The sequence below is a fragment of the Notothenia coriiceps genome, unplaced genomic scaffold (assembly GCF_000735185.1).
Source record: "Notothenia coriiceps isolate Sejong01 unplaced genomic scaffold, NC01 NC01_scaffold00006140, whole genome shotgun sequence".
NCBI lineage: Eukaryota > Metazoa > Chordata > Actinopteri > Perciformes > Nototheniidae > Notothenia > Notothenia coriiceps.
Window position 1 is genome coordinate 248,271 of NW_011338841.1, and position 13,116 is coordinate 261,386.

Below are 13,116 nucleotides of genomic sequence, written 5' to 3' on the forward strand. Positions count from 1 at the left end.
TTTTGTTTAGTTGTTTGTTGTTACATGTTTTGATGTACGGTTTGTTATCTGGAGCAATGTCTGTTAAAAATTTTTTTTTTAAAAATTAAAAAAAAACATAGCAAAGGGGGTTCAGCTATTTCTAGGGGAGTCGGGATTCCTGGCATTAGTGCTATGTGTGGGTGTAACAATGTTTTCCATGTGTGACGGTTAAGGTCACTGTCACATACGGTAAAACCTAAACGTACACCATACTGCAAAAAACACACTTAGAAAGGATCCTGCCTTATTTATTTGAAACATGTATTTCTTAATGATGTATTGTTGCCGTGTAACCTCAGAGAGCTGTAGTATTTTTTTTTAATACATGTATTTTATGGTCCATATTATTTCTGTACAAGCATAATTAATGGAACTTTTAATTAAGATTAAAGCAAAAAATTCTCAGTGTGGAAAATTACAATCTTAAAGCCTCATCGTCTTAAAAAAATAGATTTTTCCACTTTTGTATAAAATAATGCCACTCTCGACAGATTCAAATCTAAGTGATTCATTCAGGTCCCTGCCTTATAAAGGAAAGACCATCTGTTATAAATTCACAAGAAAAAGAAAAGAAGAAGAAGAAAAAAAAAAAGAAAAAAAATGGAAACAAGTCTTCTGTATTGATGTACTTTGTTTTGCCCTATGTGTCTCCTGTCTCCATCTGCTGCTGCCTCTCGTTAAACTCTCCCCTCTCACAGGTCGATTCGTCGCCTCCCCAGATGTGGCCGCCGCCTCTTCTGAGACTTCTGTTCATGAACGGCGAGGATGCTCTGATCGGGCGGCTGAGGCTCGGCCTGGAGGGATGACAGGACTTTAGCAGACATGGAGACAGGAGAGACACACAGACGGATGGAAACGCCATATTTACTCAGTCTACATTCTCCTCATTAAATCCACTCAGGATAAAAGCCTATTTTTATATATCTTGTTACTTAGAGCTGTTTTTGTTAGTTATTGAAAAGCCATACAGCCTTCACAATGAGTTCCGAGGGCTTTCAGTACAGAGCGCTGTACGACTACAAGAAGGAGAGGGAGGAGGACATCGACCTGCATGTGGGAGACATGCTGCTGGTCAGTAAAGGAGCGCTGCTGGCGCTCGGCTGCAGCAACGGAGCCGAAGAGCGACCTTCAGAGATCGGCTGGCTGCCGGGCTTCAACGAGACCACCCAGGTATGACCCCACACGGGCAAGTTAGACACTGTGAGGAGGACTGGTTAAGCTATAGAGGAAGCAGGAATAAGTCCTAAATCCAGGAAATTAGTTAGCATTTTGTCACTTCTTGTTCTCTCATCTAAGAGTCAACGTCTTTTTGAACGTGTTTGTGGTTAGATGAGAGAAAGAAGATCTGTGGTTGACACAAGTTTAAGAGACTTTCATGTTTTGTTCTACGACATTAAATATGGCAGTGAATGAGTACTGCACTGGTGAATGTCTGAAGCTTCTACACGTCATCAAAACGGCAGCTGCTAATAAGTGACCAAATAAACAACTAAATGTCATCCCGCCAAACATTAGCCACCTTGAGCTTAGAGGTGGAGATGTGCAGCAATTTGACCGTGATGTGGTTTGTTTATAGCCTAACTTTTTACTTCTGGTGATTTACTTTTACACTTCAAAAATCATAGTGGTGTTAACTTGTTAACACGTTTTTGTCAGATTGTGCCATTTGTTCAACTCTTAATGTGTTTCTCTCTGGTCCACAGGAGAAAGGCGACTTCCCGGGAACGTATGTGGAGTTTATTGGCAGAAAGAGGATGTCCCCGCCCACACCAAAGCCCCGCCCACCCAGGCCAGCATCGGCAGCTTCCGTGAGGACCGACTCTGAGTCAGAGGGTGAGCTCCAAAACCCCAAACTTCCTCTCCGGCTGCAAAAAAGTCATCCATAAAATGCAGCTGCAAACATGCTGTGTATGCTCAAATGTTCTTTGCATGTTAGCCAAAAGAAAAGGCCCACAAAGATCTGCCCCAAAAACACAAGTTATGCTCATTCACAGCAACATGCATGGGGTAACCACTGCTCTAAATAAAGCAAACATGTATTTATGCTCCTGATATTATCTATACCTGATCTAAGTGACACGAGTCTTGTCAAACTGTTCTGTTTGCATGCGATTTCTTTGTACTATCCTGTGTTTAAATGGCTTGTAAAGTTATATTACGGTGGATGTTATGGTCCTAAGGATATGAATACATATAGAGTCAGTAGAAGTGTTCCTCTTAAATCATGTTGATGTGCTAAGCTGATCGCTCAGTTTTCAACCGTATAATGTGCTCAGTTTCCCTCAGCTGCTTCCTCTGCAGCAGCTGTATCACGCACACACACACACACACACACACACACACACACACACACACACACACACACACACAGGTTGTTGACAGAACAGATTTGAACTATGCATCAGCCCTACCAGAGAACAGTGTGTGTGTTGTGGTATCAGTGATCTGATTGTCACTGCTTCCTGTTGCTTTTTACCTTTTCATGTGAGTAGCACTTTAAGTAGTAAGTGCTTCTCGTGTCAAGAGCTTTGAAGTTTGTGGAGACAGGTGTGAATTTCATTTGAACTTTTTTTTTACTAATCTATTTACTGCTCGTCATCATAATCTTTCTCATCTGACGGCAGCTCAACAACTCTCTCTTAAAGCAGTCTGTATACTTCTTTCACTTTCAACCCGACATATACATTTGAACAGGCACGTGCAGAGGATGTTAGAGGGGAATGGCCCCAAATGCATAAAAAGGCACGCCGGGGATTTGAGTTTATAGTTTAACAAATGTTTGCCTGGAATGACTAAGATATGACAAGTGTTAAAGGAATATTGAAATGTATGTTTTTGAAACAAACCCATGACTAAGGTTGATTCAAACACTGCTTCATGACAATTATTTTACAAATAAATGAAGAGTTTTTCAGTAAATTCTCATTACATTATAGCCCAAGTCTTACCTAGCCATTTGAGTGACAAAAGACAAAAACATATATTGTATCTAAAAACACAGGTTTATGTTTTTCATTGATTTAAGATCATTTTTATATGAAAGGCAAACATACACACTATACAGTGTAACTTGACCCAATGTTATGTCTCTGTTATATGATTAACTATACACATGATATCAAATACCTTACAAAACTCAACTTATTTTGCTTCAGAATAAAACTGTTCAGTAGCTTAACCAGTCAAATAAAACACTGAGTAATTTAACCCTCTATACGTAACGTTTAGCCTTTAGCTGTGCTCTCCAATAGAAGGCAATTGCACTGTTCATCATTGTGCGCAAAAAAATCTGGACAAATACATTTAAATATAAGGGCAGGTGCTCAAGCCCCCCTTTGGGTCTATCTGTGCATGTGCCTGCATTTAAATGTCACTGCAATAACAAGTCACAGTAAAGACACTAAATATGAACCTGAACATGAGCAGAAAATGTCCTATTTGGCATACAGAAATAGATATTAATGACAGTTGTATTCAAAACGCAGCACCCTCTACTACTATATTTTCCATATTCATTTAAATAGTCTGAATACATAAATGAAAAGGGAAGCCCAATTGAATGACTTGAAACTTAAAACAGGCTGAAGTGTTCACCTCTCATCAACCCAAACTGTGTTGAACAGTAGGGACTGAATCATATATATCGTCTGTACAGTGTCAACTTGCACACAAAGTGCACTGCAAATGTGTTTTAATGTCATGCAGCCTATTGAACAGTTTGTGTTTTATTGTATTTGTTTTTAGGCTTAGTGTTGCCGGACCTTGCTGAGCAATTTGGCCCCCCGGACACATCCCCCCCCCTCCTGAGCAGACTGATGGAAGCCATCGAGACCAAAGGTACCAAACGCACATACAGATGTATACAAACTAATGCTGTCAAAATTATCACGTTAACAGCGGTAATACATTTTTTGAATTAATTGCGTTAAAATATTTAACGCATTTAACGCATGTGCAGAATGGCCCGCCCCCTACATCCCACCAGTGGCAGCGCCAGGGTATGGCTGGGGTAGGCTACACCCATACCAAGAAATGGCTTAGCCCCACCATGAAAAATGATGTTAAAGTAAGCAAAATAAAGTCTGCCAACTCGAGCCGAAAATTGCACAGACAGCAGTTAGTAAGATTGATTTACCGAAAAAATACCGAAGACCAGAAACGGTTTTGAAAACTCTTGTTACATAGTGATCGTCTTCTCAATAGAACATCTTTGATAATGTCTTCTGGCCAATCAGAATCAAGATAACGGCGTGGTGTTGTTGCAGGAAGTCCCGACGGAGAATACTTTTGCTGTAGTACAGGGGTGCACATAACTGGTACGCAGGTTATGTGCGTAATCTGAAATGCGTACCGTCACTTGTGTCACAAAGCGCATTTGCGTACCGACGTACTTGTGAAGCTTTTCCAGAAGGCGGTTAGATCACCGGACGACAGTCGGTCTCCGTGTGCACAGACAAGGCTGCTGTTAACGTCGGTCTGTACAACGGCATTGTGCCAAAACTACGCCAACCGGCTGCGAAGGGAGACTTCCCCCCCCCCCCTTCACTGGAGAACTGCGCTAAAACAGCTGATCACAACGTTCACACTGTGGTCACGAAGTACTCCACTGCTTTTACAAAGTGCCTGCTAACGTTAGCGCTACACGTCCTCCGTCCTAAGTGCAGCCTGCCATCTCTGACAAGGGGAACAGGAACACAGGAAGTGTCTCAGCGCTGTCACCAAGATTTACTGCACTTCACTACCGTGGGGTCTAGTTTGTTTAGGTATCTTCAGTAGCCCATAGCTAGCATAGCACAAACCTCTAACTACTCGCTAGGTAAATGAGTCCTACTTTGGAAAATGTATGTAATGTCTTGATAAACGTATACTTGTAACACTGTTTGCTTCTGGGAAACTCGATAACTACTTGCACTTATTCTGAAAGAAAAGTAACAATAAAATAACTGGTGTTAAATATTTTTACACCTTTTCATGTCATGTCTTTAACTTTTGCACCAAATTATGGAGAGTAATATCTATTAGTGTCGAAAAACATCAGGTCAATAAACAGTATCAGTAAATATAAAATCTATTTACCACTGTGCGTATAACGTGGCTAAACACACAGCTTTTCTTTTTTCTTTTTGTCACACCAACCTGTTTCATTCCTCACTTGGCACGGTTTACTTTGTGTTGTTGACATCTGCTGTGTGTTGCTGCAGGTGCGGAGAGTCTTGGTGTGTATCGCAGTCTGACTGGAGCGGGTCTGGACACCCGGCAGCTGGCCGACGCTGGTGAGGAGTCTTCTTCTTTTACTGACATTTCTATGACTATAAACATTTTATTTGAGTAAAAATGCAGACAGGAACTAGTTAACGAGAGAGTGAGGGCATTGGCACACAACAAAGGTCAAACATGGTGGAAGCTGTGATCTCAGTAAATACTCCCGAACCACACGACAACACCTCAGTCTGCGTTATTCTTTATCTCTCTGAAGTGATTTTATTGTATATATATTTACAGCTTAGGAAAATAAAGAGATCACGGCAAAATGATCGGTGTATCTGGTTTTAGGTATGTAGAAACTATTACTTAAAACATAATTTTTTGTTTTATTTTGTTAAATAGTGACAACATTTATTTTTAATTCCAAGTACAAATACTGTAATTAAGAGAAAAGAGAATTTATTTTTAGAAAATGAAAAAAAAAGAATGCGGGTGATTCAGATCTCAAAGAATACACAGAAAATAAATGAATGTATCTTTTTTAACACCACAATACTAAAGTGTTTTACTTTCCGAGTTCACAGATCAGTATTTGGTCACAGCTTTCATGCACATTGGCATCCTCTCCACCATTAGGACACATTACTGCTCAGTGACCTTTTGCCACAGCTTGTGAGAATTCAAGCGGCTGTGGTGTTTTAAAATAAATATGAACTTTACTTGGGTACACAAACCACTGAATGTTTTTTGTTATTTTGACAGGTATTATTTTCTGCAAATAAAATCTCCAAATGCCAATATTTTTATCTGAGATTTGGAAAAAACATTTTTGGTAATTTAAAGACTAAAACCTAAGAAAAAAAAAACAAGGGTTTGAATGACTTTGTATACTGCAGGGTAGCTTGTGAATTTACTCCAGGTGGAACTAAAGTCTGATTTAACACTTGATTATGTTTCACATCATCAATCCAGATCTGTAATGTAACTAAAGGTACTAAATAAACGTAGTGGAGTAAAAGTACACGTTTAGCTCTGAATTGTAGTGGGGTAGAAGTACAGAGTAGCATAAACTTTAAATACTCAAGTAAGGTAAAAGTACCTCAAAATTCGAACTCAGTACAGTACTTGATTAATGTACTTGGTTACTTTACACCACTGGATCGCTGTACCTTTTTAACCCGAGGTGTGTTTGTTTTCAGACCTGGAGCAGCTGGAGGTGTCCTCCCTGTGTGACGGGGTGTTCCGGTTCCTGCAGGATCTGCCAGGGCCCATCCTCCCTTCCTCGCTGCAGGCAGAAATGATCCAAGCAGTGCAAGGTGAGAGTAAAGCCCCCATCCCTGTCTCCCGACTCACTGCAACAGTCCTGAAGTGGGTGTGTGTTAACAGTTCATTGTGTTGGTCTGCAGAGGTGCGGGACCTTGAGGAGTGCGCCCAGGTCCTGCGGGGGGTGTCCAGCTCGCCCGCCTGCCCCGCCCAGTACGGCCTGACGCTGCTCAGCGTGGTGCGGCACCTGGCCCGCCTCTGTCTGCACAGCTCCAGGAACCAGCTGAGCCCCCGCAGCCTGGCCGAGAGCTTCAGCCCCCCGCTGTTCAGACAGGCTGCAGGGTCAGTAACTTGCACAGGTTTTTTTTATAGTATTGCTATAGAGTGGGGGAGGAATAAGTCCTAAAGCTGGAAAAGAGTTAGCAGTTTAGAACTTCCAGGTTCCTGAAGATGCCTGACATGCCTGGGACTTTCTATGTTTTGTTATACGATGTAAAATGCGCCAGGAAATACCACACTCAAGAATGTCCAAAGCTTTTACATCGGTTCCTAGCAAGGGACTCAATGGGACGACTAAACTTCATGACGCCGAACAGTAGCTGCGGTGGTGACATGAAGTCAAGTGGTTCTGTACGGGCTATTGCAAGGGAGTTAGCATGCTAATTTCACTAGATATCGCTGCAAATTCTACATAGACATCATGAAAAAAAAAATGGTAACCTCTTCACATTCTGTTGATAATGGTAGTTTTTAAGTTGAAACACAATTTCTGGCCATATCTTACACATTTTCCTTTTTTTAACCTGTTCGGCAACATCTTGCAAGAAACTGTGTCTGAGGGCTTCGTAACATTTACCAAACTATGAATGTGTCCTACCCACTTAACGAGAAACAACTCGGCTACCTGACGATATGAACCATTTTTACCGAAACAAAACACAAGTCTAACGCCGAGCCTCTGAATTAGCACTAGGGATGCTCCGAGCGCCAATTTTGGGGCCGATCGCCGGAATCAGTATCGGCCGATACCGATCGAGTGGGCGGGGCCTATGGGGATCTTCCATTTAAAGTGATGTTTAAAACTCAGTTAATGGGGCTCATTCACTGGCGCTTCCACAAACAACAACCAACATAATTATTACATTCAAATGAAGTATATTATTCAAGTTGACATGAGAAATGAGCGGAGCCGCTCTCTCTCCCTCTCTCTCTCTCTCTCTCTCTCCCTCTCCCTCTCTCTCTCTCCCTCTCCCTCTCCCTCTCTCTCTCTCTCTCTCTCTCCCTCTCTCTCTCTCCTGACAGCCCGTCAGTATCTCATGCAGCTCACTGATCCAGTAATGAGTGACCCGACAGTAAAGAATAAATATATTTATAACTAGTTTAGCTTGATCCAGAGGTAGATACATTTTTAGAGAGCACCGATCGATCGGCAGAGAGTGAGTATCGGCCGATATCGATCGGAGCATCCCTAATTAGCACTAAGCGAAAGAGTGCTAACGCACTTAGCACATAACTCACGGTAGAAATATTTTATACTTCATCGGATCTTCATAAACTGGATATCATATAAAAGCTGAGATTCCACAGATTCCAATGGTATAAGTAACATCACTGTGCGACCAAAACTCGTGGCAGCGAAAGCAAGCAAAGACAACTTCACTTTAAAAACGTCTTACCTTTGCTGTTTTCTGATCAAAAGTTGTGTTCAATGGCATTAAAACGCATATAAACGCTGCTGAAGGTTAATCCAATGTCTCTGTGTCCCTTTAAAATGATTACTGATAATCCATCATCAATTTATGGCAATAAGCCTAGTTTTCAGTTTTCAGAGCGTAACCTAGCTTTCGGCTTGGGCAAACTGCGTGCGCATCACTCTCACTCCTCGTGGTAACGTGTAGGTGGATTTAGGAACTTCCCCTCGATTCTATTGGCTCTAACGGTTCAAAAAAGGTGTCAATCACCAAAATCGACCAATGGGTTCCAGAGAAACGGCAAATCCACCAAAATGACCCCAGAGGTGGGTTTTTCTTTCTTGCTAAACTTCTCTAAAAAGGTCAAATGTCACTTGTTTTGCATTAATCTTGATACAGGATACTTATTATATGTTGTAGTTTGGATTCCTAAAGCTTTTAGTCTACCATCCCATCATTCAAGGGTGGTGTTCACTATAAGTAATGTTTTCTTTTTTGAGGGACACAATCATTTACATTTCTTTACTGTAATTTTGTATCTGTAACTTTCACTAATGTTCAATCTGAATTTACTTTAAAATAAAAATATATATATATTGCTTCTGACTTTTCTACATCTAACTCACAGGTTTATCATTGCTTTGAGAAAAAATATTATTAATGTAACCCTTTTAGAAGGGAAGATATGGTCATTTGTTCTGGGAATGTCATTTTCGAGCCTGAGACCTGAAAAGCAGGCTCAGGGCTTACCAGGTTAAGACCATGAATCTAAACCCTTATGCTTGTGAGGGACGATTTTAAATATGAATTTCCTGTTTCTGTTCAGGTCTGACTCTAGTTTGGATCCTCTGGTTCAGGTCCTGGAGGTTCTGATCACCAGCGAGCTCAACATGATCCAGGCTGCACCAGGTATGTGTCCTCATAACATATGGTACCGGCTTAATGTTGAGGAAATATGTATCTGGCACATGGAAATAACAGCAAAAGATGATGTGCAACACAAACACTATTTTAAAATGAACTACTTGTGGCAAAATGAAGAAAGATATGAGAATAACTAGCTTAAAGTGTTAATATGATATTACCTGGAAGAAAGAAGAAGTCTAACTCTGTCAGGGTTGTTGGAATAAAAGAAAGGAGATTTGTTTACATCCACGCACATTTTACATTTTTGCCCAAAAAAAACCTATGTTGCTGTGCTGCATTACCCAGCATCACCCAGCATCACATGACGTTGAGAAACACTTTGAGATATTTTTTACTAAAGAGAACTATTCCATCCAAGTTTTCGATTGACTTCTTTCACTTCCTCTAACACCGTGAAGCAGCGTCACACTCGATCTGTGTCAACGTCACATGTCGCAGCTCTTGCTCAATCTGAAGGGTCAAATGTCAGATGTTTGTCACATTTTCTACTCATATAAGTTCACAGAGGGACAGAAAACCCCTTAAGAAAGTTATAAAATAATCCATAGATTTAATAACGGTGATTTCCCAACAGTATTTGTCGAAACGGCATGATTAGAGATGAAATGAGTGTGTTTATTGCTCAGTTTCCAAAAGACTCATGTGCTGAAAGCTTAACATCTCAGATGTATAATATCGTTGATTTATCCCGATTTTAGATTAAAGCTTTGCCCGTTTTGTTGTGTGGCTAATCAGAAGCATAACACTTTATTCATCCCGATGGAAAATACATTTTATGACAGTTACTCCATTTGAGAATGAAATAAATAAGACAAATACAAAAGGATACACATTTTCATATGAACACAAGAAGTTAAAATAAGAATGTACAATAAAAAGATAAAATGAAATGCAAATATTTTGTTTTAAGTAAAGTGTCCAATTAAAGCTAAAGTAAAATATCCTAATAAAACATTAGCATACTTTTCAAACACGAGTTAAGTAAAATGTCCAGTTTAATATAAAATAGAATGGATTTGAATAAAACAAATATTTATACAAACTTAACAAGTAATGATACTGTTACGAGTAAATATGTTCACATTGTACTTCAATATATAACTTGTATATTACAGTATATTTAGTGGTGTTGTAGTATTAATAAGTTCATGCTTAATTGAGTACTTTGAAAGGTGAGGATTAAAATGGTGGTGTTCGTGTTGTAGTCGTAGTACACATGGTACCCAGATACTGATGTGAACGGAGCTTACGTGATGTCCGCTTGGTTTCTCTGATTTGAGGATACGCTGTTTCACCACGTCATAAAACTCCATCTTTTTGCCTTTGGCAGTCTGGAAAATGTAAAGGGTACGTTTGTTGGTTATTTTTTTAACAATATAAGCCCTGAAAGTGTTGGTCTGTCTAACACTTTGAGAAAATATCGCACTATATCTTGCTCCGTTCCTCGGAGCATGAATTACTCTGACCTTGGGGATTCTCTGACTTCATTTCTGGCACCACAGTGAGGTTTACATTTGTGTGTTTCTAGCTGAAATACTCTATCTCTCTATTGGATTGATTGTGATTAAATGTTCTTTACACACATGTGGGAGAGAAAGTCCCTCTGTAGGGAACTTGGAGATTTTAGCCTTTGCAGACCATTTACATGAACAATTGTTTGTTAGTTTGTAGCCTTTATTTAACCAGGTAAAATCCCATTGAGATCAACGATCTCTTTTTCAAGGGAGACCTGTTGGTTACACATGAAAACAACAGAAAACATCATACACCATAAATACAGGGGTACAAATTACAACCTTTTCGCAATGACAGGTACCAAGAGTATCAAATAGCATTTCATCTATCCAAGCTTTAAAATGATGCAGGGGAACCAAAATGCTCAGTTTAAAAAAGAAATGCATAGTGTTCCAAGCTAGAGGAGCATGCGCACATAAAAGCTTTAGTACCTAAAACAGTCATAGCACTTGGCACATGTAATAAAAACACATCATGTCATCTCAGGCAATAGCTACCTGCAACTCTCCGTGTGATCAGAGAGCAGATATAAGATGGTAGTTTACCCAACATGGCTTTATAGATGAACATGTACCAATGACTGAGCTTCCCTACAGTAAGTGATGGCAGACTTGCCTTGGCATACAGGGTACAGTGATGAGTAAGTGCTTTACAGTTAGTAACAAATCTCAGCGCACTGTGATAGGCGGCATCTAACTTGATCAGGCAATGGGCAGGTGCATTCATATAGATCAGGGGCCGTATTCACAAAGGATCTTAGGGCTAAAAGTAGCTCCTAACTGGCGAATTTAGGAGAAACTCCTAAACATAATGGGCGTGTCAGTCTTAAATTTAGGACTCCTAATTTTATTCACTAAGAGCAATTCACAAAGTATTTTAGGCCTAAAAGTAGCACCTAAGTTTAGGAGAGCTTAAAAGTCCTCGAGAGGACTCCTAACTCAGTAAGACCTATTCACAAAGAATCTGAAAATGGCTGCGAGACGAAATGTTTTGGAGACAATGGAAGACTGTGAATTGATCAAGAGATATAGGCTAAATCGTGAGGGTATCAAACTTGTTGTGGAATTAGTGCGGGATGCAATAACATCCCCGACTAACAGGAATAACCCGATTAGTCCGGAAATAAAAATGTTTGGCAACACTACGATATTTAGCAACAGGGAAAATGCAACTTTGCAATGCCGACGATTTAGGAATATCGCAACCATCAGTCAGCCGTGCCATAAAACCGAACATCAACGCGTCTCCATAAGCCCATATCATCAATCAGTTACATCGCACATACGACAACAACAACCACCCCTCCCTCGGGATCGCTGAGATAGGCAATTCTTGCACAGGGCAATGCAGGGATGTTAATTGGATCCGTGCTGGTCGGCATAATATGCTTATGGAAGATACAACGATGAGCGTATTCAGTATCCAGAAGGCGAAAAGGTTTTTTCTTTTCGTCGCCTTTTCTTGAGAGAAAGCGCGTACCGGGAGCTACTCGGGGTTAGTTAATATTGCCACACATCGCAACAAGTGTGTCTGTTGAGCTTAAACTCGAGTGGCGGGGGCTCGTTTGCACACCTGGTGGCTCTACAGGATTCGTCACCTGGGGGCGCATACTACGAATTAGAACAGGGACAGGGCCACTGTGCAAATAAGTTGCTTGGTCAACCAAAAGTGGAGTGCAGCCGGCCGGCTTTTTTCAGAGTCAGTAAACGGCGCAAGGAGTTCCCTTATAGTGAGTGCGAATACGCGCGCGTCCAATCGGAGCATGTTCGGGGCAGGACAGCGCATCCCACCGCATGAAACGTGCCACATCATGCGGTCCGCAGACGGACCATGAGGCCGACGCGGGCGTCCAGACCCACCTCCATCGGGAAACTAAGATGTCTCGCTGCTTACATATACGCTTCCAGGTCCAACTGAATCTGTTGACAATCACAGATATGCGGTAGTACGTGGTGTGCAACACTTGATACACATCTGTTCTTATAATACAGATAGAATAAAACGCCAGGAACAAAAAATGGCGGGCGGGCTGGGGGTTGGGGCCGAAGAGGATCCCTTCCGTCCAGGCCTGCCCGGAAAGCCTCAGGAACTAGGGCGCCCCCGTGGGTCCGGGGAGAAGGAGAGAGGGCTAGAGGCGGCCGGACCCAAATAGGGGGAAGTTTCTTCAGTTGGGATATAAAACCAAATGCCAATAAACACAAAACAGAAGGCTTTTGAAAAAAGCCAGCGCCATTGTTTATCCTGTACTAAAACAAGAAGTTTTGACAAGGAGGCCATAGGTCTGCAGCAGAAGAGACTCCAGGGCACAATCCAAGAAAGAACTCTACGCCAATACGAAATCTGAATGATAAGGATTATGTCTGCGGTGACACGCGCCCTCCAAGGAGGGGCAGGCGCCGCAAGTCCAGACAGGTGAAAGGTCACCCTGATAACTGAGGGATACTCCCCGGCCCTAGCCATAAGATAAGACATGCGGCCAGTCGAACCAGCCACT

At 41.4% G+C, this 13,116-nt stretch overlaps 1 protein-coding gene across 1 annotated transcript in view; it reads left to right on the forward strand.

The window, feature by feature from the left end:
• The window catches only part of LOC104943527 (phosphatidylinositol 3-kinase regulatory subunit alpha-like), a 30,983-nt gene that overhangs the window by 3,369 nt on the left and 14,498 nt on the right, over positions 1–13,116 (forward strand). The window contains exons 2-8 of the mRNA XM_010768969.1: positions 720–1,191; positions 1,725–1,854; positions 3,766–3,858; positions 5,223–5,294; positions 6,426–6,542; positions 6,633–6,831; positions 9,007–9,089. Coding sequence (XP_010767271.1) covers positions 1,000–1,191; positions 1,725–1,854; positions 3,766–3,858; positions 5,223–5,294; positions 6,426–6,542; positions 6,633–6,831; positions 9,007–9,089 — 886 coding nt within the window. The 5' untranslated portion in view covers positions 720–999. The remainder of the gene's footprint in view (positions 1–719; positions 1,192–1,724; positions 1,855–3,765; positions 3,859–5,222; positions 5,295–6,425; positions 6,543–6,632; positions 6,832–9,006; positions 9,090–13,116) is intronic.